This window comes from Artibeus jamaicensis, unplaced genomic scaffold, assembly GCF_021234435.1.
Source record: "Artibeus jamaicensis isolate MK-2021 breed Jamaican fruit bat unplaced genomic scaffold, CSHL_Jam_final contig_482, whole genome shotgun sequence".
NCBI lineage: Eukaryota > Metazoa > Chordata > Mammalia > Chiroptera > Phyllostomidae > Artibeus > Artibeus jamaicensis.
In genome coordinates, this window is record NW_026521857.1 from 7342362 (window position 1) to 7365233 (window position 22872).

Genomic DNA, 22872 nt, shown 5'->3' on the forward strand with positions numbered 1-22872 from the left:
TGGTATGTGTATTCAAGGTGAGAGTGGAATTTTTGATGGCAAAAGGGCAAAACTATAGCCCGGTGTTCAGGAGTGGTGAGCATGTTGAGAGAACAAACTTGGAATAGCAAGATCAAATGCTGGTTTATTAGTCACTGTTTAAGTTTCTCGTGTTTCAGTGCAGAGGCTGGTTGGAGCACCCTCAAGTGGACTTCTACAGGAAGGAAAGACTAGAGGGAGGTAATAGGATGGCAGGGGCTCCGTCCTGGGTCCTGCTGCAGTTAACCAACACAGCTGCAAGACCCAGGAAGCAGAAGAGAGTGGAAGAGCTCAGGTTCATGTTTTTTAAGGCACCTACATTCTGTCCTCTGTATGGTCTGTTTGGAGTGTCAGGGTCTGAACACTCAGTTTGCTCTCTCCTTGGGGCTGAGTTCAGAGAGGGGTTAGCGTTAGTCCTGGTGTGTTGGGGAAGGGACTGAAGCTTCCTTTCTTTTTGGTACAGCACATGGTGGTCAAGGGTAGCCAAACCTAAAACAAGCCTTGAGAATAAATTGCACACTGAAATGCCTCGGGGGCAAGGCACGTAGCAATGAATGTGGAGAGCAGATGGGAGTGATTTATAGGGAGCGTTGAGGGTTGTAGTAAACTGAAAACTGCTTGTCTCAGAATTGGACTCTGAAATTTGAAGGACAGACAAAACATGTCTCCAGACTAGATCCAGGTGTGTCCAACCTTTTGGTGTCTCTGAGCCACACTGAAAGAAGAGTTGTCTTGGCTCACATGTTAAATATGTTGCAACATGTAATCACACAAAAAAACCTCATCATGTTTTAAGTGAATGTTTTGTGTTGGACCACATTCATAGCCATCCTGGGCTGCATGCAGGACCCTGCTTGGTGGCAAATGGCAATTACTGGGAGCTTAGAGAACAAACACCAGAGGGGGCCTGAGTTCAAGGTTCTTCTGCATAAGATTTCTGAATTCTCAGAGAGCATACATGCAAGATCACTTTTAGGAAAGGCTTTCTAACAATAGGATTTGTGGAGTGTTTCTTCAGAAGATGGCCAAATTTTATTTTTACTGCAAGAGTTAGCATCATGGGGATGCTTTGATTTAGTGATTCCATATGTTAAATCGACTCTGGGATATGATCACGTAATTTAAGACAGAAAAGAACTGTTCTTGTTCAGTTCTTTTCGCATCTGTTGTGATGGTGATAGTGCACATCTTTAGATCCTAAGTAAAAAGGAAGGTTAGGGGATGGATGATAAACACTGAAAAGAAAGAAAAATGTCATGTCACGCTTAAACCTAGGCTTGCAATGTAGCCAGTGGGTGCCGCGTTCAGACCGACCTGGAGTTGGTAGGCTTGTTGAGGAGGGGGCGGGAGAGAGGAGGAAGCTGTTGCTGTACATTTGAAATAACTCTGCCTTGGAAACATGCTCTCTAGGTATTGCCAGCATCTCTGGCATATAGGATTGTTGAGTGGCAGAAGGCAGAGAGAGTGGAAAGGTTAAGGATGAACACCAAGAAAAGAATCATCTGAGCTTGCCTAAATCTGCATGTACATTTCTTGTCTGCCATTGTCCCTCTCAGTCTTGCTCTGCCCATTTCAGAGAGTGTCGGAAGTTTCCAACCATTGGTGGTACTCCATGCTCATTCTACCTCCTTTGCTGAAAGACAGCGTGGCAGCACCCCTGCTCTCTGCCTACTACCCCGACTGCGTTGGCATGAGCCCCTCCTGCACCAGCACAAACCGCGCAGCCAGCGAAGCCAGCCCGGGGAAGCTGGAGCACCCCAAGGCAGTCCCCTCTGTGCTGGGTGAGAGCTGGTCCTGGCACTCCCCGCTTTCCCTCCCCCTCAGTCCCTGGAGTCCCTGGAAATGTGTGGGTGAGGAGAATGGAAAAGGCTTTTAATGTGTGCAACGTGTGGTATAAAGCACTTCATTATAGCACGGATTTGGTGGTACTGTGGATGTCATGCCATTTGTGTATATTGCGCAGTTAGTGTTTCCCTGAGCAATTGGAAAGCCTGTACCATGTGTCCAGGATTTGTGTCTACAGAGTTCAATGAGTATTTATTTGAAAGCTGGATAAGTTGACAATCAGGCAACCTCTTAACATCCTGGAAGAACATGGGACTATATGAGCAGCCTTTTTATTTTCTCTGAGTCTTTCTCTTCTAATTATGTCATTGAGAATCTCAGCAAAATTATCCACGCTTGAACAAATTCAAAACTTTAGGGCAGGGCGGGCATGCTGTTGATCCTGTCTTTAAAATTCCACATCAGAATTCTTTGTGTACAAGCAAAATATCTAGATCTTGTGCCTGAACAATAGCAAACTTCATTTTTAAATGTTATTTTTCAAATACACACTTTATTTTTGATAGTGCAAAAAGATTTTGGCATTGTGCCCCTATCTAAAGGCTTATAACTCATAACATGGGCCCTCTAAAAATTGAGCTGTGGTAGAAATCAAAGCAGAGGTGAAAAATCCCAGTGTTTAAGACACTCAAATTAGTGGGTTTGTACATTTATGTAGGATAGTTTGGCAGTCTGACTCAAAAACCTTTAAGTTAATACCTGTTGACCCTATGAATTTATCCTAACTAAATTATCAGAGTAAATTATAAAAGGAAGTCCAAAGATTTATACACACAAAAAATTTGTGTGGCATTGCTTATAATAGTGAGTAATTGGGTGAAGTTTAAGTGCCCAGCATTAATGGAATAATTAAATAATAAAATATGTCCATTGAAGTCCTGTTTAATGGCATAGAAAAATGCTCTTGATGTCATAAATTTTAAAAACCAGGTTAGAAAATATTAGAAAACAGTAATTTTCTGGCTTTGTAAAAACAAGTATCTATTATATTGAAATTTCTATTCAAAGAAACAGCGCTGATAGTCTGTGAGCCACCCCCCTCAAGAATGAACAGGAGTTAGTGAGTTCTGTTTAGTTCTGTGAGCCTGTTCACTCTGTAATCAGACAAATTCCAGTAATAGTTACTTTTAAAATATATTTACATGCAGAATCAGTGTTCAGTTCGTATAGAGTTTGAGTCCTGTGGGTTGTAAAATTTCTGGAGATCTGTTACAGAAAAATATGAATATACTTAAAACGCTACTGAACTATATATATACTGAAACAAGGTTAAGATGGTAAATTTTATGCTATGTGTTTTTTTTAACCACAGTTACAACTTAAAATTGACCACACCATGCAGATTAAATCTGTGAAGAAAGAATAGGGAAACTCTTTGTTTAATTTGCACGTGTGCGTATGTTATCTAACCGGATGAAGGACGCAGAAATGTAGTGGGACAGGCTGGAGCTTGTCTTGGCTGTCCTTGCTGGTTGATCTTACTCTTTAATTCACCCGAATTTGGAAGTGACAGCTGGAGGGTTGCCTGTTTGTGCTTCTGTCAGTTCCAGGCATGAACCGGTACTTCCAGCCTTTCTACCAGCCCAACGAGTGCGGCAAAGCCCTGTGCGTGCGGCCAGACGTGATGGAGCTGGATGAGCTCTATGAGTTCCCAGAGTATTCTCGAGACCCCACCATGTACCTGGCCCTGAGGAACCTCATCCTGGCCCTGTGGTACACTAACTGCAAAGTAAGTGGGGGCATGTTAGCTATCAGCTCACAGACAGACACTCCCCTTGAAGGGCAGGAGCTGCTTTACCTGTGGGTGGAACCTTTCAGCCAGGCTTTCTCCCCCGCAGTAGTGTGGACATTCCGGGGGCAGTAGTCAGTGTGAGGGCCTGTCCTGTGCTTTGAAGTGTGTTCGGCCGCATCCTTGGCCTCTACCCACTGGATGTCAGAGCACTCCCCAAGTTGTGACAACCAGAAGTGATTCCAGCTGTTGCCCAGTGAGGGCACTGTCTGTTCTTCCAGAGAACCACCACTTCGGACCAGGTGTCATCAAAATTCTCAACTCTTCAGTGCGTGACTCTAAGGTGCAAGGTTTGGTTCAAACAGTTCCAGTGGCAACCCTGGGAGAAAAAGCGAAACACGGAGGGCTGCATTAAACCCACCGAGGGCAGAATTCTTATCCCCCTCGTTATCCTCCAACAGTCTTGGTTCTCTGCTGGGACTTAAGAAATGTCAGGGGCCTTAAACATACAGTACCAACCTTGAAAGGGGTGGAGATAAATGTGGATGTGGAGGTGGGAACACAGGTTTTTTGGTTTGTTTTTTTTTTAAAGTCTGTCCTGACCCTGGCATTTTTCTGATTTATTAATTTCTTTTGCAATTACCAAGTGAATGCTCAATGTAGAACATTTTGCAAGGACACCAAGAAATATTTCCTGGTTCCATCCTGGTATTTCACTGGATTAGACTCCAGTATGAGGTGACCTGATTACGTGATGGCTGTTAATGCCATTGATATGAATTACACCCAGTTGAATAGGCTGGGCAAGGTAGAATTACTTGTTTCCTCCCCAGCAGGGTTGAAGTAGGTGCTCAATAAATTTTTGCTGAACTGAACAAAATTGTGATCAGAGTTTCCCGTAAGTAGTTATAAAGATACTTTTCAGAAATAGCCTTGGATTTCTTTTTCTTTACATTTTTTAAATTTGCCTTTGAACTTTAACTTATATAGGGGAAGAGTCTTATGGAAAAAATCCTGACTTGTTAATCTGGATCCATTTTAATTTTTAGTAAGGGAGTAGGTATTGTGTATATTTAATAGTTTCGTGGTAAAACAGAAATGTTTTCTACAGAAGAATCAAAGACTTTGAAATGATTTTGAAATGGTTTTTAAAATTTCGTAAACACAAGCACATTTTATCTTCTGAAGCAATGAAGGTCAGTATTTATGTGTTGTTTTTTGAATGCTTCGAGTATACAGTCATCTTCCTGGGTTTGTTCAGGTTCTGGTGGCGCTGGGGTTTGGTGTCGAGTAAAGGAGAGGCCAAGGGTAGGGACCCCTCGCCCCCACCTCCAGTGCCTGTTCTAACTTCACCCCAGGGCAAGGCCGCCATTACTTGGGAATCTTTGAGGTGGACCATGACCTTGCCAAAGCTGGCTCAAGCAGAAAAAGGTGGTGTTGTCTTTCCCCACACTCCAAGTTCCTAAGTGGTCCTCCCTCCTCTTATCAGTGAGAAGAATCCCAATTTTTCCTGCTGCCAGTACATAGAATAGCCTGGGCTTCTACAATGGCCTTTGTTGTATGGTTTACTGAGCCAGGATTATATTTGTGATGTGGTCTGCCCCCATACTTCCTGTAGCAGTCATTCTCAGTGAGGGGCAGTGTGTATGGTAAGATACTGCTGTATCTGCCTTTTGTCCCTTCACCAGGGAAGCTTCCCTTTGATCTTTTTACAGCATAGCGATTGATGGTGGATTTAAATGACCCTGAGAGTTTCTTCTTATTGTGATAAAAATGCAACATAAAATTTGCCATTGTATTCTAAAATGTATCATTCAGTGGCATTAAATACATATACAATGCTGTTTAACCATCACCAGTATCTAGTTCCAAAAACTTTGTATTACCCCAAGAGGAAACCCCACAGTTCTCAAGCAATGACTCCCTCCCTATTCCTCCCTTTCCCAAACAGTCACTGATCTACTACTTTCTGTCTCTATAGATTTGCCCATTCTAGACATTTCATGTAAAGGGAATCAGATAATACGTGGCCTTCTGTAATGAGCTTCTTCACTTAGCATAATGTTTTTAAGGTTCGTGCATGTTGAAACATATGGGTCAGTACTTCACTGCTTTTTATGGCTAAATAAAATATGGATAGACCACATTTGTTTATCCGTTCAGTCATTGATGAACATTTTTTTGGCTGTTCAAAACAGTGCTGCTTTGAGCATTTTGTTTGAACATCTGCTTTCAATTCCTGTGAATATGTACCTAGTAGTGGAATTGCTGGGTCATATGGTAATTCTGTGTTTAACTTTTTGAGGAACCAAGAGTTGCTTTTTGTTTATTTGCCTTAACAGTTCGGTTTTATTTCCAAACACAGGAAGCTCTTACTCCTCATAAATGTACTCCACATATCATTGTCCGGGGTCTCGCGCGCATTCGATGTGTTCAAGAAGTGGAGAGGATACTTTATTTTATGACGAGGAAAGGTCTCATCAACACAGGTGTCCTCAGCGTCAGCGCCGACCAGCATCTTCTTCCTAAAGATTACCACAGTGTAGGTGACTAGCTCTAGCAATAGCACCGCCCTCAGTCATGGTAAAGGCTAATACATTGTTGTTAATACTACCAGAAGTTACATTATCACCAATAAGTTGTAATGCAAGACTTTTTAGACTGTGTTTCTCTGCAGAGGATACTGTCGGGCATTGTTGCCCTGGACTGTAGAAAAGAGGAAGGGATTAGGGAAGAAAAGTGCTACAGTATACTTTAGGAAAATATCTTTCTACCGTGGACATCAAAGAAATGTAGATGAACCAACATTGCTTGGTTTTTAGTACCTTCTAGGACAACTAAACTAGCACATTGTTTTCATTGCCTTTTTTTTTTTTTTTTTTTTAAAGAAATCAGTCATCGTTGTTGGGGCTGGTCCTGCAGGATTAGCGGCTGCTAGGCAACTGCATAACTTTGGAATTAAGGTAAGATTTTTGGCTGGTGGAGGCAGAAGCAGATGGTTAACTGCTCCTCAGGTCTTAATTTTCTAAGGCTTAGAATCCAGTTCATGATTTTAGCAAAGAATTCTGAATACATGATGGTATCTTTGTATCTTTACATTCCTAGAAAAGGTCCAAAAATTGAAACTGGTTTAATAAAAGGAAGGTAGAGGAGTACAGAAATTCCCACAGCTTTGGAGAGTTTACACTCAGTGAGCAACTCAGAAGAGATTTGAAGTTGGTATCAAAGCAGAAATTCCTGACAGTGTTGTTGACAGAGGGAAACCCATTATTTCTGCAATGGTTTGAGACAACAGATAGCAACTTGGAAATTTACTGTCTTTTATAAAAGTTTCTGAAATACCCAGTTACATTTTCTTATGCAAAATCAAGGAACCCTTTGAATCTTACTCTGAGAAACAAAAATCTTTGGTTTTAGAAGCAAGATAGAACTAGTTAATCCGTGGTTGGGACAGAATCACATGCCTTTTAAAGTATTGTACATATATGAGGTTGCCTGCTTTTCCAGGGTGGAATGTTTTTTCTTTTTATCTGGTATGTTGCCTTATTCCAGTTGTTCAAAATTAGCCAAAATGGAGACTATCGCAAAAAACATTTGTGCAGTTCAGGATCTAATTTATGTTACACTCATTCAAATTAATCATCCCCTAGATTTCTGTGACTTCCTAAATCTGACATATTTCTCCTTTTTAAAAAGTTGTTTTGCAAGGACTTTGGTTTTCCCTTAAACCAAATGTGAAAATTAATTTGGCAAAATTGAATTAGTTTCTTTGCTTTTCTCTATCTGGCTAAAAGAAAATAATGTCTTTTTTTTCACAATATCTTCTCTGCTGGAGGAGTTTCGGGGAGAAGAAAAGTTTTCAATAGTTGTGCCTGGGAGAGACTTTCCTCTTGTTTGAACGGAGAACCTAAGTCTTGAATCACGTTCTGTTGCTGACAAAGCAGAAGAATCTGAGTCGGATTTATAGGAAGTGTGTTTGCATTTGTAAATTTTTCTTAGTGGCATTAAGCTTTGAGGTGTTTTAATTTATTGGTTATTTATTTCAGCTGTAGATACTAGGGTCAAAGCTTCTTGTTTGTTTTTTACTTGTGAAACCCACAGATTACAGGGGAGATTGTTACTATCCAGAGTCTTCAATGGTGAGCCTTCCTCTTCCACCAAAAGGAAACTAGAGGTGGATGGTTCTGTGTTGATCTGAAGTATGGCGGGTGGGGAGGGCGGACCACCAGTGACAGCCCTTCTGGTAGGAGAAAATAGGAATACAGGTCTGAGGTAGGACAGTAATCAGAGGACCTCTATTTCTCTCCCCTTTCTTTTGCCAGGAGATGAGAGAGACCCCACAGGGACCATCCATCCCTCCCATGATTAGAAAATGAGTCCCCTGAGAGATGGGTAACTCAGGGATCTTTCCTGAGCAATTTGAAGAATACTGGGTCCCTAGAAGCACTGAGTAGGCTGGCACTGAAATGGCTGGCCTTGCACTGAATAGGACTCACATTTTCAGTTACTGCAAGCCCAGAAAGTATAGAGTAGCACTTTGAGTCACAGGGGCGACCACATGACGGCAGCTTCTCGCGCCACCAGAATGAAAAATGTGAAGGAGTTAACATAGCCTGCGTGTGGGAACAGTCTGCATAGGTCACGATGCCCATGTGGCGCGACAGGATTTTTTTTAAAGTGATAGTCATATTTTGGGGAAGTTAGGCGTATGTGCATTGTTAAAGGAATTTTGCTACACACATAGGTATTTGATAGAACAAAACCTCCTCTTTTACCTAGTTTTTAATAGTGAGCGCTTTTTAATAATGGAAAACTATTTAGTAAAAGCCTTCCAAGTGCATTTCATGTGCTAGTTCATCAAATCTTATCATTATAGCATTTGACAGGGAACAGTTTGAGGATTTTAGCAGCAGACTATTTACTTTCTCCTTGTTAGAATCAGGGTTTAACAGCCATTTCAGCTTTCTTTTCAAAGTCGTTTCTCTAGTAATATAATAAAAAAACAGCAACCAGCTATGGAGCTTATTTAACGATATTGTTCTACATTTATAGTAGTGCCTTTGCTATGACTCTTCTATTTTATTTAGCTTCTCCGATTGTCTGTCTTTTTAGGTGACTGTGCTGGAAGCCAAAGATAGAATTGGAGGCCGAGTGTGGGATGATAAGTCCTTCACGGGCGTCACTGTTGGAAGAGGAGCCCAGATCGTCAATGGCTGCGTTAACAACCCTATAGCACTCATGTGTGAACAAGTGCGTTTCTGTCTTTAAGATGTGTATTGTAGACACGGAGAAGAAAAAATTCTCAGTTTGCATCTGCGTAGTATTAACGTGCTCCTAAATAATAATGAACAGCTCCAGAATGATTTCTTGCCTCTTCTTCTCTGAAAAGTAACTAAGGACAATTATAGTTCTTCTTTTCCGAGAAGGGGGTACTAGAGGGCTTAAAATATTTTCTTCTTTTACCAAGGTATTTAATTATATTTGTGTGTTATTTGCAGGCCTCTGGATTAGCTCATAGTTTTAGGGTTGCCAGATTAAATAAATAATAATACAGAATGCCCAGTTAAATTCAGATAAGTAACAAGTACTTTTTTTTTAGTATAAGTATGTTCCGGATATTACACAGGATGGTTTGCATGCAATGTTTGGTACATATTTACACTTAAAAAAAGTTTGTTGCCGTTTATCAGAGAGTCAGAGATAACTGGGCATCCTGTCTTTTATTGGGCAGCCCTGTGTCATTTCTTTGAAGACCTGGTAGGCCCAGGGTTTTTCCTGACATCTTTTATGACAGCGAATTCAGTTTAACATCTGTGAATGTGTGTATGTGTGTGTGTGTGCTGGCTTACATGAGAGTCAGTGAGGGGAGGCAGTGCACAGCACGGCGTCTGTGGCGTTAGCAGATGCCGGCTGCGAGGCTGAGGGCGCCTTGGCACAGAAGCTGCCGCTGGCTCCCTCACATCCTCATCAAACGAGGCCTTACAGATTTCATGCTATTTTCTCACTGCCTTTCTTTGCTGCCATTTTCTATGAAGAATATTTAGCTTCATTTTTGAGAGGTACCAGACCATTTTCTCCATGAGAGCTCTGTTTAATTTCAGCTTAGAACCTGTACGTATTTTTTCCAGGGAAAATTTTCACCTTCTTATTTTTATTATTTTGAAGCTTGGCATCAGCATGCATAAATTTGGAGAAAGATGTGACTTAATTCAGGAAGGTGGAAGAATTACTGATCCCACTATTGACAAGCGCATGGATTTTCATTTTAATGCTCTCTTGGATGTTGTCTCTGAGTGGAGGAAGGATAAGACTCAGCTCCAAGATGTTCCTTTAGGAGGTATGGGGAGAACGATGTTCTGATTGTTCCATCCGAGTCTCATTCTAACCTAAGCTTGGTCAGCAGTAGCATCATTCATCTGTGAGGTTAGCGTGTGCAATAAGAATAGTCCCTCGGAACATTCGTTTTGGACTGATGAGTTCTCCAGACGATTCTGTGGAGGGGGCAGAACTTCTGCAGTGACCTTTAGGTGCCTGTGTGTGTGCACACACACAAATCTTTACACAATAGTGGGTGTTTCAAAAACGAGGTTAATGTTTAATTTTCCATTTCCCAGGAGAGCTTCCTTTTAACTAAAATATGACAAGCCCTATGTGAATAAATAGGAACCACATACTTTCTCTTCTAGATAAGAGTTTCTATATGTCAGAATTTCTTTTGTTTTCCATTTTTGGAGCAGTAGGTTAAGATATTTTTCCAATATATTTTGTTTAAGAATGCAAGAATTGATATTATAATGTAATCATTTTACTTCAGATTCTTTAGGCTTTGGTTCTAAATGGACAGCAGTAGCCACAGCCCTTTAGAAAACTTGGCCATGTATCGTGACTCATTTCCATGACACAGCCAGCTGAGACTTTACTATACTGCTTTTTAAGCTGATACTCATTTAACCTACAATTCTGTGATCTGAATGTATTTATTTACTTGCAGTTCTTGGAAGCATGTCAGAGTTTCTTGAAGTACAAACATTTGAACCCAGTTTTCAAGATACTAATTTGCTTCAACCACATGTTACTTTGTGAGGGATTTTAGTTCTTCATCCTGGCAGATACTCCATCTCTCTTTGGGATAAACAACTCAGGAGCAGGGATCGTCCATCTCTTGTTTTATATCTGCCCTCCCCCCACCCTCTACCGTCTGAGACTGACCCACACTGTAATCCCCTGAGTGGCGACAGACAAACCATAACAGAACATTTTCAGAAAGTCACTGGTGTTAACGGGGATCATTTAATTATATTCCGAAGTGTCCAGACCAAGTAGTGAGTTGTTGAATTTTCTGGAATTGAAGATGGTTATGAGGCTGACGTTCAAGGTGTTCACAGGATTTAGGTAGTGTTTTCTACATATGTGGGAATCACTGGATGGCATTTCTTTATACTTCTTCCAGTGTCACCAAATAAAAACTTAATAATACTGCTTTGTCTTGGCCTTCCCTAAAAATGAGGGCATATCAGCAGCACTTACTGTGTAAGTAGTTTCATCGTATTAATGTTGTTTGAAAAGCTTTAATAATAATAATGCCGACACATCTGTATGAGGTTGGTTATAGCCGTCCTGGCAGGATCTCAGCTGTCTTCGATCTCACTTTGTTACCACTTAACTGAAAAAAAAAAAACAAAATGTAAATACTAAGGAGCTAGAATTAATTTCATAAAGCATATGTGTTAAAGCTTTGAAATAGTATTTGCATAGAAATCACATTTAGACTTCTCTTATCTGTTTATACTTAATTTTATATACTGTTCCAGAAATTTTGATTCTTCACGAACCTTAACAAACCTAAAGGAAAATAGGAATGACAGGAGGCAGGAATGGGATTTCTACAAGAAGGCTCTGAAAGTGGTAAAAAAAAAAAAGCCCAGTGGTCTAGGGCCAACAGCCTGGTGGAAATTCAGAGGTGCTGTGACATCCCCATATCACAGTCTGGTGGAAGAGTGGAAAATCTTCATGAGAATCTTGAGTTGTCTGCAGAACAAAAGTTAGCTGACACGCAGCTCTGTTGCTAGCGAAGCGAGTTCACAGTACTTTGTAGAAGCTTTGTGTCTGCAGTGTATGCATTGGATGGTTGTGTTCCCCGGGAATTTTATAAAGTGACCCGGACGAAGGTTCCTATAAAGTGTCAGTTGGGAGCTCCCCCCACGCCCTCCAACGGAGTCTAAGGGTAACCAGGATGGCGTCACAGCGCAGGAGTGGGAGATGAGTGCTGGGGTCGATAACCAGCGGTGATTGCTGAGGCGTGTGGGGTCCAGGTGCTGCTGTGCTGGGAGCAGGTGGGCTGGGCCTTCAGTGCAGGGGGCAGTTGCAGGCCCGGTGGGGCTGGTGTTCACCAGCAGAGCCGGGGAGTCGGCAGGTGGTGTTGCTGTGTTTGGAAAGGCTAAAAACGTGCTGGCACGATCTGGCTGTGGGTGGGGTTTATTACACAGGCAACAGAGAACCAGTAATTAAAGGTACTGAGGCAGAGGGCTGACGTGATGGTAGTCCATAATTGAATATTCTCGTGGGGGATGGAATAAACCCAGTGGCCAGTGTATCACAGATCTCCCTGTTGAAGTAAAGTGTTATAAAAACTGGACTTTAAGGTGATGGCCGGAAAGGAATGGGAATTCTCTCTCGGTGTGTCTGTCTTTACATGTGCAGGGGGTGCTTTCCTGTGTTTTGAGCAAAAGAAAGCACTTCTCAACCACACTGAAATGAAACATGGGTGAAGATACAGAAGCTACATAGCTTTGTCTTCAGTTAAGATAAGCTTTTACTTCCTGAGAGAAGTCAACATTATTAAGATATTTTTTCCCTTAGTTGGCTTAGGAAAGTCTGTAAGTTTGGGGTTTTGCGGGTTGAAGGAGGTTGAAAGCAAAAGATAAGGAATTAAAGAATACTGCTAAGGCTGTTTTTTTCTGCTTTGATCCATTCCCATTACAGAAAAGATAGAGGAAATCTACAAAGCTTTTATTAAGGAATCTGGCATCCACTTCAGCGAACTGGAAGAACAGGTGCTTCAGTTCCACCTCAGTAACCTGGAATATGCCTGTGGCAGCAACCTCCACCAGGTGTGATTAGGTTTTGTGAAATGTGCTTCGAAATGCTTGTGTTTTTGTGTGTCTGTGTGTGTTTTATATAATCTCAACACTGAACTTGGGCTGGTTTGGATAAACAGGAAACAATGGTTCTGCTGCTGAAAAGTTTGAAAACCACGATTTCAGAACATATTAACCCCGTGGTGGTTTTGAAAAAAATGATCTTTTTGTTAAAAAAAAACAAGAGAAACCTCTTTTCCGGTGATGCCTGTGAAGAAGCTCCATGTTCCAGGATCGCTGTTGAGCTGAGCTGGGGAGGGGTCCAGAGCCCTGAGCCTTCTTCCACTTCAGGGAGGTCCTGGAGGTCGTTCTCCGGAACCCTGCAGGGCCTGAAAACACTGTTCACCAAAAGAGAGTATCCTTGCAGTTACGGTCTGTTTATCTTGCTAAGATATATTTAAACTTCCTTAACCTATTTAACCAACTATGGTTTTGATCCTTAAATAGTCCATATTTTGAATAGAGGCCCCTGACTGAATTGTCCCCTTTTGGAACTCTCCGTGTTCCTTTGATTCTTCACAGAATGGCATTGCTTTCCAGAATCATGCTGCATTTCAACCTCTGTGGACTTTTCCATGCTGAAGACCTGTAGTTGGCATGTTTTTATATGGAGTTCATCAAATGCAGTTTTACTTCATGGAATTCTCCTTCTCTAGGGTTGTTGATATATAACATGCCTTTTATTTTTATTAAGGAGTGGTATTCACAACCAAATCATACCTACCTTTTGTTCTAAAACAAGCTTTCTTGTGTGTTGTCGAGCAGTTAGTTTCCTTGCTCAGCGGTGGACTCCACCCGGGTTGGTCTGTGTGTCTCCTCCTTCCATTATGTTTTGCCCTGTTCATGGAAGCCCTGCCCTCTGGCCTCAGGTGGCTTTTTCCCACATTGGGGTCCTTTCTTGTCCCTTAGGTGCAGACTCAAGAGGTGGGAACAACTCATCTGTCCCCAACTCTCCCATTGTTTTCCAGGTGTCTGCTCGCTCCTGGGACCACAATGAATTCTTTGCTCAATTTGCTGGTGACCACACTCTCCTCACTCCCGGCTATTCTGTCATCATTGAAAAGCTGGCTGAAGGACTAGACATTCGGCTCAAATCTCCAGTGAGTATGACAGCAGTAGCAGGCTCTGGTTTGGCCTTGGTTTTAAGAGAATGTGCAGTTTGGGGCATATGGTTTACAAAAGAGACAGGTACTTGCTGTGATGGTCAGCCGATGCCTCCAGGTATTTTTATGATGTGGTTGTAGCATGACCCATATCAGTTACGTAGCAGCTGATGTTTGGAAACAGTAGTGGCACAGATGCACTTTCATTAATATTAAAATGTTGAAGTTGTTTACAACATCCCTGACCCAAAGTAGTTATTTTCACTTCAAAATTTTCCCTTCATATTTTTGTCCCCATGCTTTTGTTTTGTACACTATTGTAACCATAGAGGCGATTTTCTATATTGCACTTTACACTATGTTATAAATGTTTTTCATATTTTGACATAGTACTTATAAATTTTAATGGCTGAGTAGTAGTTCCTTGAAATAGGCTGTAACTGTTGTTTTGAACTCTGAATGCCAGGAAATGATTTTCTGTAGCCTTAGGGATGTAAACTGACATATAGAATTGCAGAGAGGGTCTAAGATCATACGGTCCCATCATGTTTTTTATAGTTGTTTTTCTTGAGCAGGTACAGGGTATTGATTATTCTGGAGATGAAGTACAAGTTACCACAGCAGATGGAACAGGGTACACAGCACAAAAGGTGAGTCCTAGAATTTCACTGGGTGCTTCAGGGGCCTGGAAATCAGGGAAAAGAGCCTTTTCCACCAGGAAGTTGGCCTTTGGGATTTTTCTGGAACACCTTGTTTGATTTCTGAAGAGTTATGTATGTCCACTTAGTATGTGTGGTATTTGTGCAAATCCAATTAAACTAATATAACACTATATAGATTCATGGCAGATGGAAATCTGAATAGGATTCTTAAAGTGAGTTCTATGCTACATTAGTCCTGAGAATTGAACAAGAAAATAAATTCTTTGGCTACATAAGTTTGAAAAGTGTTGTATACTACAGTCTACTTTTCGGGTTAAATAGGAGCATATTAAGGCTCTGAGAAGTTCTGCATTAAAGAAAGAGCCATTTTACTTTAATTGAGTGCTCCAAACTGGTATTTGTGTTGTTGTTGTTTGTTTTTCCATGGAACCAATTCCATATCAAGAAAGCGCTATGTTTTCATTTTGAAACTGCAGAAGTACTTTTATATTATTTGAATTTTTATAAACCACTTTAGTAGCTGGACAGTGAAAGGTACTGTGATGTACATAAAATGGGAAATCATACAGAGATTTCTGTAATGTACAGTAAAGGTGCTTACTTGGGGAGGAGGGGATTAGTAAACCCCATAGTTTATTTAAATTTAGTTATAATGTCTAAAATAATTACCAAAAAGTATAATTGACAAACTATCACTAGTTCCTAGGCTAGCCATGTTTTATACTTCTCATTGATCTTAAAGTATTTCACAGTCCTTGATATTCAAACAGAAATAAAGGATTGCATGTCATATGGAAAGACGCGGTATAGTGCATGAGTCCAGAGGATGGGTCCTCGTGTTAGTCTTGGGTTTAACTAGCTGGGTAGTTCTTAGTGGTCCTATAGACTGGGGACTAATAGTGGTTCTCAGTTCTGGTTGCACATTAGAATCACCCAGAAGGTGCTTTAAAAGAAAGGCTGCAAAACCCCACAGGGATTTTTTCTGAATTGGTCTGGTTGTGTTTGAAATGCTCTCCAAGAGATTACAGCATGCAGCCGGAGTGGAGAACCACTGGGCAACAGTGTCCTTGGCCATGAGCCCCAAGATAAGAATGAGGCTAACCTCTAGAGATCTTCCTACTGGAAAAAAACTTTTAGTCCTTCTTTTTAAAATTGCAAGTCAGTGAATGGCTCAAGCTCTGATATTTTATAACTTGGCCTTTTGGCATAGGGATAACATGCTCGTTAGACTCACCCTGCTGGGTCACCCTCTGCTGACCCTGAACCGGCACGCTTACTCCTTCCTTTGTATTCTGGCTCTCCAGAGATTTCAGAGCAGAGCTCTGCGTTTCAAAGTTAGCTCTGAATGGTGAAAGCAGATATTTTTGTTTTTATGGTTGTCAGCACACATCACACAGTTTGAATTGGAAGTTTCCCTGGTTTATGGTGAAAGATAAACATTTAACAAAATGTAATTCAATTTACATTGCTTCCGCAGAGATGTACCTTTAGTTCTTTACCAGAATGTTTATATCTTGTGGCTGTTGGTTTTGAAACTGTTTTTGTTGTTAAGAAAAATCTCTAGATCTTATATTCATGTGGTTTTTATCTATATATCCAAGACAGTAATTTTTTTTTGTTACATGGTAGCTGTTGTCTTTTTTTAAGTATATCTTATTGATTATGCTATTACAGTTGTCCCATTTTTTTCTCCCCTTTATTTGCCTCCACCCTGCACCCCCCTCCATCCACCATCTCTCCCCTTAGTTCATATCCATGGCTCATACATGTAAGTTCTTTGGCTTCTTCATTTCCTATTCTATTCTAAAGATCCTCGTCTATGTTGTACCTACCATTTATGCTTATTCGCTGTACCTTTTCCCCCATTCTCCCACCTACCCATTGATAATCCTCCATGTGATCTCCATTTCTGTGGTTCTGTTCCTGTTCTAGTTGTTTGCTTAGTTTTTGTTTTAGTTTTTTAGGTTCAGTTGTCGGTAGTTGTAAATTTAATTGTCATTTTACTGTTCATAGTTTTGGTCTTTTTTTTCTTAGATAAGTCCCTTTAACATTTTATATAATAAGGGCTCAGTGATGATGGACTGCTTAAACTGGACCTTATCTGGGAAGCAGTTTATCTGCCTTTCCATTCTAAATGGTAGCTTTGCTGGATAGAGCAATCTTGGATGTAGTTCCTTGCCTTTCATGACTTTGAATACTTCTTTCCAGCCCCTTCTTGTCTGAAAGGTTTCTTTTGAGAAATCAGCTGAGGGTCTAATGGGAACTTCTTTGCAGGTAACTGTCTCCTTTTCTCTTGCTGCTTTTAAGATTCTCTCCTTGTCTTTAATCTTGGGTAATGTAATTATGATGTGCCTTGATGTGTTCCTCCTTGGGTCCAACTTCTGTGGAACTCTCTGAGCTTCCTGGACTCCCATGTCTATTTCCTTTGCCAGATGGGGGAAGTTTTACTTCATTAATTTTTCAAATAAGTGTTCAGTTTCTTGCTGTTTGTCTTCTGGCATGCCTATGATTCAGGTGTTGGAACATTTCAAGCTGTTCCAGAGTTTCCTAACCCTCTCCTCATTTTGAATTCTTCTTTCTTCATTCTATTCTGGTTGCAGGTTTATTTCTTCCTTTTGCTCCAGATTGTTGATTTGAGTCCATTTCCTTCCCTTCACTGTTGGTTATCTATATATTTTTCTTTATTTACTTTGTATAGCCTTCATTTTTATCTTTATTTTGCATCCATACTCAATCATTTCTGTGAGCATCCTGATTACCAGTGCTCTGAACTCTGCATCTGATAAGTTGGCTACCTTCTCATTGGTTAGTTTTTTCTGGAGCTTTGGTCTGTTCTTTCATTTGAGCCTTTTTTTTTTTTTTTGGTCTTCATGAGCCTGTAGTAAGGGGTGGAGCCTCAGGTATTCCCCAGGCAGGGCAACCCATGTCAGTGTGTTGTGAAGCTCTATGTGCGGAGGGGGTCAGAGAGGGAACAGTGCCACTTACTGGGCTTCCGCCCTGCTTTAGTCCCTTCCCCCGCTACCTAGAAGTGCATCGTGCCCTTTCAGGTGCTGCCCTAGTGCTGATTCCTGGTTGGGTGGGTTTGTGTACATTCTAGGACTCTGTGGGTCTTTCCAGTGGACTCTCCTATGAGACTGCAAGTTTCTCCTGCTTCCACAACCCCCACAGAATTTTACAGCCAGATGTTTTGGGGCTTTATTGACCTGCGCTGAAACCCTGGGTTGTCTGGTCTGTCTCGCTCCCCAGTTATCCTCCCAGTTTATCCACACATGAACGTGGGACTTGCTTGGTCCACAAGCTGCTGCCTTGTCATGCCTTCTCTCTGCCTTGGCTGCCCATCTCTGCCCCTCCTACCAGTCTGGATGAATATTTCTTTAACTCCTTGGTTGTTGGACTTCCTACACAGTTTGATTTTCTGGTGGTTTTTTGTTTTTAAATTAGTTGTTGTCCTTCTTTTGGTTTTACAAGGAAGCAAAGAGTATCTGCCTACCCTTCCATCTTGGCTGGAAGCCCTGCATGGTAGTTTTCTATAATGAGATTGAGGACAGAGTACATGTTTTTGTTTTTAAATTTTCTAATTTTCTTGTGGCAGTAAACAATGACAAAATCCCAGGAAGAACTCTGAACTTCCTGTGATCATGGAGTTTGGGGTTCAAGCCAAATACACTAAATCTCTGATGAAGGCCATGGTAGATTTGGTATTTGTCATTCAGCTTCATTCCACTCCCATCTTCCTGTTATAGTATTGTAGATGACAGAAAGTAAGCATGTGCACACACAAATGCACACCCCTTCCCAGACTCCTTTGCAGCTGAGGCTCTCAGTAAGAAACAGGTTAGTCACTCAGATGCACTTGCATGATTTGGAAGGTATAGTCTGCCTTTTACTTCATTTCTGCTGCATCTGCTGATAAGCATAATGGTCAAGGTGTTGGGTTCTTCAGTAGGGACAGGAGAGATTGATTAATTGCAAGGGAGTCAAGACTCAGGGCATGAGGAACCCATTTTGCTGGTGAAGGTTGTTCTATAAAGTGGCATTATTCTGGTAGCAATAGTAGTGGCTCCTGATTGTGGCAATGGTAACATGGTTCTGGAGGCAGGAATTTCCTGATGGTATCAAGAGATGGCAGGTTTCTTTGATGACCTGGTTTTTGGATGTGATTTTCAAGAGTCATCCTTGAAGGCTTTGTTAGCATCTGTGACTTCATCTGTTAACTGAATGGATTTGTAAGCCATTTGGACCCTGCAGTACATTACTTCCTCCTTTAAAGCAATTGTAATAATTCCTAGTGCTTGTGGTGTGCTTTACCATTTATGAAGCAGATTGATGTATATTGTAAGGGTTTTTGTTTTAAGCATTACCCCAATCCTTTGAGGTTACTAGGGCAGGTATTACCTTGGCCACACATTATAAGGTGTCAGGAATAAACAAGTCTAGTTTTCCTGACTCCATATTTAGGAACATTCTTCTTATAGCACTGCTTTTCAGGATTGGGACCTGTTAACTCTTCTTAATCTTGGATTATTGTAAATCATCAAGACCTTTGTAAATTCCTCCTGTGGAAGCTGCTTCTGCCCTGCAAGGCACCCTCGTGCAGCAAACAATCTGCACAGCTGTACACGGGCCGCCCTTGTTCTTAGGAAGAAAACAGCACAGGATGTTGACCGTGCCCTGACTGGCAGTAGGGAGCAATGTTCTTCACTGAGATTGTCCTGGAAATGCACGCACTGAGTTGTTGTGGTATTAGGTTCAGTTGCTGCTTGCGTGTTAACTGTTAATTATTTCCCACAGGTATTGGTCACTGTACCCCTGGCCTTGCTGCAGAAAGGGGCCATTCAGTTCAGTCCACCACTGTCAGACAAGAAGATGAAGGCCATCAACAGCTTAGGTGCAGGCATCATTGAAAAGGTGACTAGACTACTTAAGCCCCAGAACTACAGAGATCGATGTCAGATGACAGGAGTTCCTTCGCTCCTGGTACTGAGAAGTAGTGGGCAACTTATGAATCCAAATAAAATTTGAAGATTTCCTTTTCATTTGAATAATTGTCTCTGAAGAATACAAAATGATACTATGAAAACATAAAGAAGAGAGCTGGCTAAAATTTAAACTTTAGGAAGATAAATCTTATTCAGAATTTGAACTTGGTATATTAAACAATTCTTTTCTGCTTTCTATCTCTACCTCTACTAGTTGGTCCCAATGAGAGAATGTTTTACTTCCTCTGCGTTTAATATCCCTTTCAGCAGACTCCGCCAGTGCTGCAGTAGGTACTGGCGGACCTGTGAGGAGTCAGAATTTATCTTAGGGACATAAGCTTGAAATACTGTATCTCAGGGATGCTTTGTGTTTTCAGGTTAGCCTAGGGTTGTTGGTGGGAGTGTGGGACTGAGGGACGTAAAAGTTCAGATGCTCCTGGAGAGAAGAAAGGAGATGGGAAAATGGAACGGGAGTAGTGAGGGGTTTGGTGGGTTGGTTTTTTTTTGTTTTTTTTTTTGCCTTTTAAAAACAGTTTTAGTTAAGAGCTGTAGATTACTACTTGGAGATTGCTCTACTTTTGATTCAAGAAATTCTGAGCCATCTTTCTCTTGCTTACTTTCCAGATTGCCTTGCAATTTCCTTATAGATTTTGGGACAATAAAGTTCAAGGGGCGGACTTTTTCGGGCATGTTCCTCCTAGTGCCAGCAAGCGAGGGCTTTTTGCTGTATTCTATGACATGGATCCCCAGGTAAAGTCATTGGTGAAATGTGGTTTGAACTTCCTTATTGCAGTTTAAAATTTGATGTAATTTTTTACATGTCAAGCTCAGAAACGAAGGGACATTGTGGACACTCTAGGTATATGTTTATATTCTAGGAGGATACAGGGACTAGGACATTGTCCTATAGCATAGGAGCTCCATTATCTGCCATACTTTCTCAAAGTACTAATATTGCTCCCTGAGAAATACATTAGTCACTTATGGGAACTTTCAGGCTGATAAGGGAATTCCTCTCAGGAAGCATCCACAGCAGCACAGCAATCAGGGGTTCCTGAAGAGTACTCTCCAAGGGTCCTCAGCGATGCTATGAAGGATGGGATGTGATTGGCCCAGGGAGGGCACATCTCAGTGTTGGTAGATGTGATTGGTGGGGAATGAAGAGTGGTGGGCATACCTGCCACTTGAAAGCCGTGGTAGTGCTGACATCATGCAAAAGAATCCCAGTTGTTTCTTTTTTGGTCTCCTTTCCAAGAAACATATTTAAAAGTTTCGCATGGGAACCTAGAGCAAAATTTCTTTACCATTTGAGAAAGTTCTTTCCATTATTTCATCCATAGACTTCCCTTCTCAGCCTTATTACATTTCTTCTGAAAGAAGTTTTCTTACAAGGGAAAAGCCAAGGAAACTCTGAATTTAGTATTTACACTGATTCCTGAGTTCTTTCAACAATAAAAAAATGTACAGATGAATAATGAGTATGAGGAAAATGGATTGGTGATTGAAAGGGTAGGGGACAATAGGAAATAATGAAATTTAATTTGTGAGATTGAGGTCATCTCTTTGGAACCATGCATTTAGAGACTTTTTGTACCAAAGCAAGAAGTGTAAACAGCTTTTCCCTGTGTGCGTCCAGAAACAACACAGTGTGTTGATGTCGGTGATTGCTGGGGAGGCGGTGGCCGCCCTGAGGAACCTGGAGGACAAGCAGGTGCTGCAGCAGTGCATGACCACACTCCGGGAGCTGTTCAAGGAGCAGGTGAGTGGAGGACACGCCGGCCTTGGTGTGCTCTTCAAAGTGGGGTGGGGCCCAAAGCAAGCTGTCATTACCAAGAGTGAAAAGAATCAAGGCAGTAGGCTACATTATTCTTTCTTTCAATATCTAACTGTCCACCTAAGTTCCTGGATTAGTTTGCTAGGGCTGCTATAACAAAAATACAACAGCCTGGCTGGTTTAAACATGGAAGTTTATTTTCTGACCATTCTGGAAGCTGTAAGTCTAAGATCAAGGTGTTGGCAGGTTTAAGTTCTTTGAGGCCTCTCTCCTTGGCTTACAGATGGCTGCCTTCTGGCTGTGTCCTCACATGGTCGCCCCTCTATGTTGTCTGTGTCCTCATCTCTCAATCTCTTTCCCTTATTTTTAGAGAGAGGGGAAGGGACGGAGGTGGGGGGTTGTCAATACGTGGTTACCTCTCGCATACCTGCTACCTGGGGCCTGACCTGCAACCCAGGCATGTGCCCTGACTGAGAATCAAACTGGTGACCCTTTGGTTTGCAGGCTGGCACTCAATCCACTGAGCCACACCAGCCAGGGCCTCATCTCCTTTTCTTATAAAGATACCAGTCATACTGGATTAAGGCCCACCCTAACAACCCCATTTTAACTTGATTACCTCATTAAAGGCTCTTTCTCAAACAGTCACATTATAAAGTAGTGAGGATTAGGGCTTCAACATATGGATTTTCGGGGGGACACTAATGTAGCCCATACCAGTACCTTATCCCTCCTTTTACACTGTCATGGTCCTTCCCTTTTTCCTTAGATCATGCATACCCCCTTTTCTTTCCTAAGGATGTACACAATTTCCCACAGACTCTGTATTTATCTAAAGCCTGGCAGGCTTTGGTGACAAATTTCCTTTTAAAGAGACATTGTCCAGAATTTTCTTGTACTTCACATAGCAGCCAGTCTCTTTTCTGTATTTTCTCCAAGGAGCTCAAGGTACTTTTTATTTGCCAATTTACTAAATGTCACAGTCTCTGCAGAATTATAAGTGGCATGGCTTGTATCTTCTTCAAATAAAGGAACAGAAGTTGAAAGAAGTAAAATAACTCAAAAGTTACATAGAGAAAGGCATCCACGGGCATTGCTTATTTTGTGTGATGTAATTATATCTCACTGTAGTCCCTAGTTTTGGGTTTTTGTCCTAAAATTTGTTTTCAAATTAGTTATTTAGAACTGAAGACGTAGCTCTTTCTTTCTTCAGAAATAATTTTCATGGTGTGCTTGTCAGAGACTAGGCTACCAAAGGATTTGAAATTTAGGGAGTGAAACATATCTTTAGATATCTATTTTCTGGAGGAGCCTGTTGAGAATTTCACCTTGAGGTCCAAGAACTCCAGCCTTCCCTTCCCTCCTGTGGCCCAGAGGTCCTTTCCCTCCATTCTCGGCACAGGCTGGGCTCTGGGAGGTGGAAAGCTCCAACTCTTAGCTGGTGGCGATGGCCCCATAGGGGTGGCGGGAATGTGTGCCAGCAGAAGGGTAAACTGGAAAGTGAGGAGACGTGTCTCGCCTCAAGGGAGGTTGCAGAGCTGGGGCAGGAGGTGGAGAAAGATGCGCAGATACAGGGTGGAGTCATGAGGGGGTCAGAGGAACATGCCGAGAATGGCGATTTCAGA

The 22872-nt window shown here is 41.6% G+C and overlaps 1 protein-coding gene across 5 annotated transcripts in view; it reads left to right on the top strand.

The window, feature by feature from the left end:
* KDM1B (lysine demethylase 1B) overlaps positions 1 to 22872 on the top strand; it is a 53541-nt gene that overhangs the window by 24467 nt on the left and 6202 nt on the right. For all 5 annotated transcript variants that reach the window (XM_037158088.2, XM_037158092.2, XM_037158089.2 and 2 more), the window contains 12 exons: positions 1595 to 1799; positions 3408 to 3592; positions 5958 to 6134; positions 6481 to 6555; positions 8705 to 8842; positions 9758 to 9929; positions 12575 to 12702; positions 13698 to 13829; positions 14408 to 14482; positions 19286 to 19402; positions 20098 to 20223; positions 21110 to 21232. In XM_037158088.2, coding sequence (XP_037013983.2) covers positions 1595 to 1799; positions 3408 to 3592; positions 5958 to 6134; positions 6481 to 6555; positions 8705 to 8842; positions 9758 to 9929; positions 12575 to 12702; positions 13698 to 13829; positions 14408 to 14482; positions 19286 to 19402; positions 20098 to 20223; positions 21110 to 21232 — 1653 coding nt within the window. The remainder of the gene's footprint in view (positions 1 to 1594; positions 1800 to 3407; positions 3593 to 5957; positions 6135 to 6480; positions 6556 to 8704; positions 8843 to 9757; positions 9930 to 12574; positions 12703 to 13697; positions 13830 to 14407; positions 14483 to 19285; positions 19403 to 20097; positions 20224 to 21109; positions 21233 to 22872) is intronic.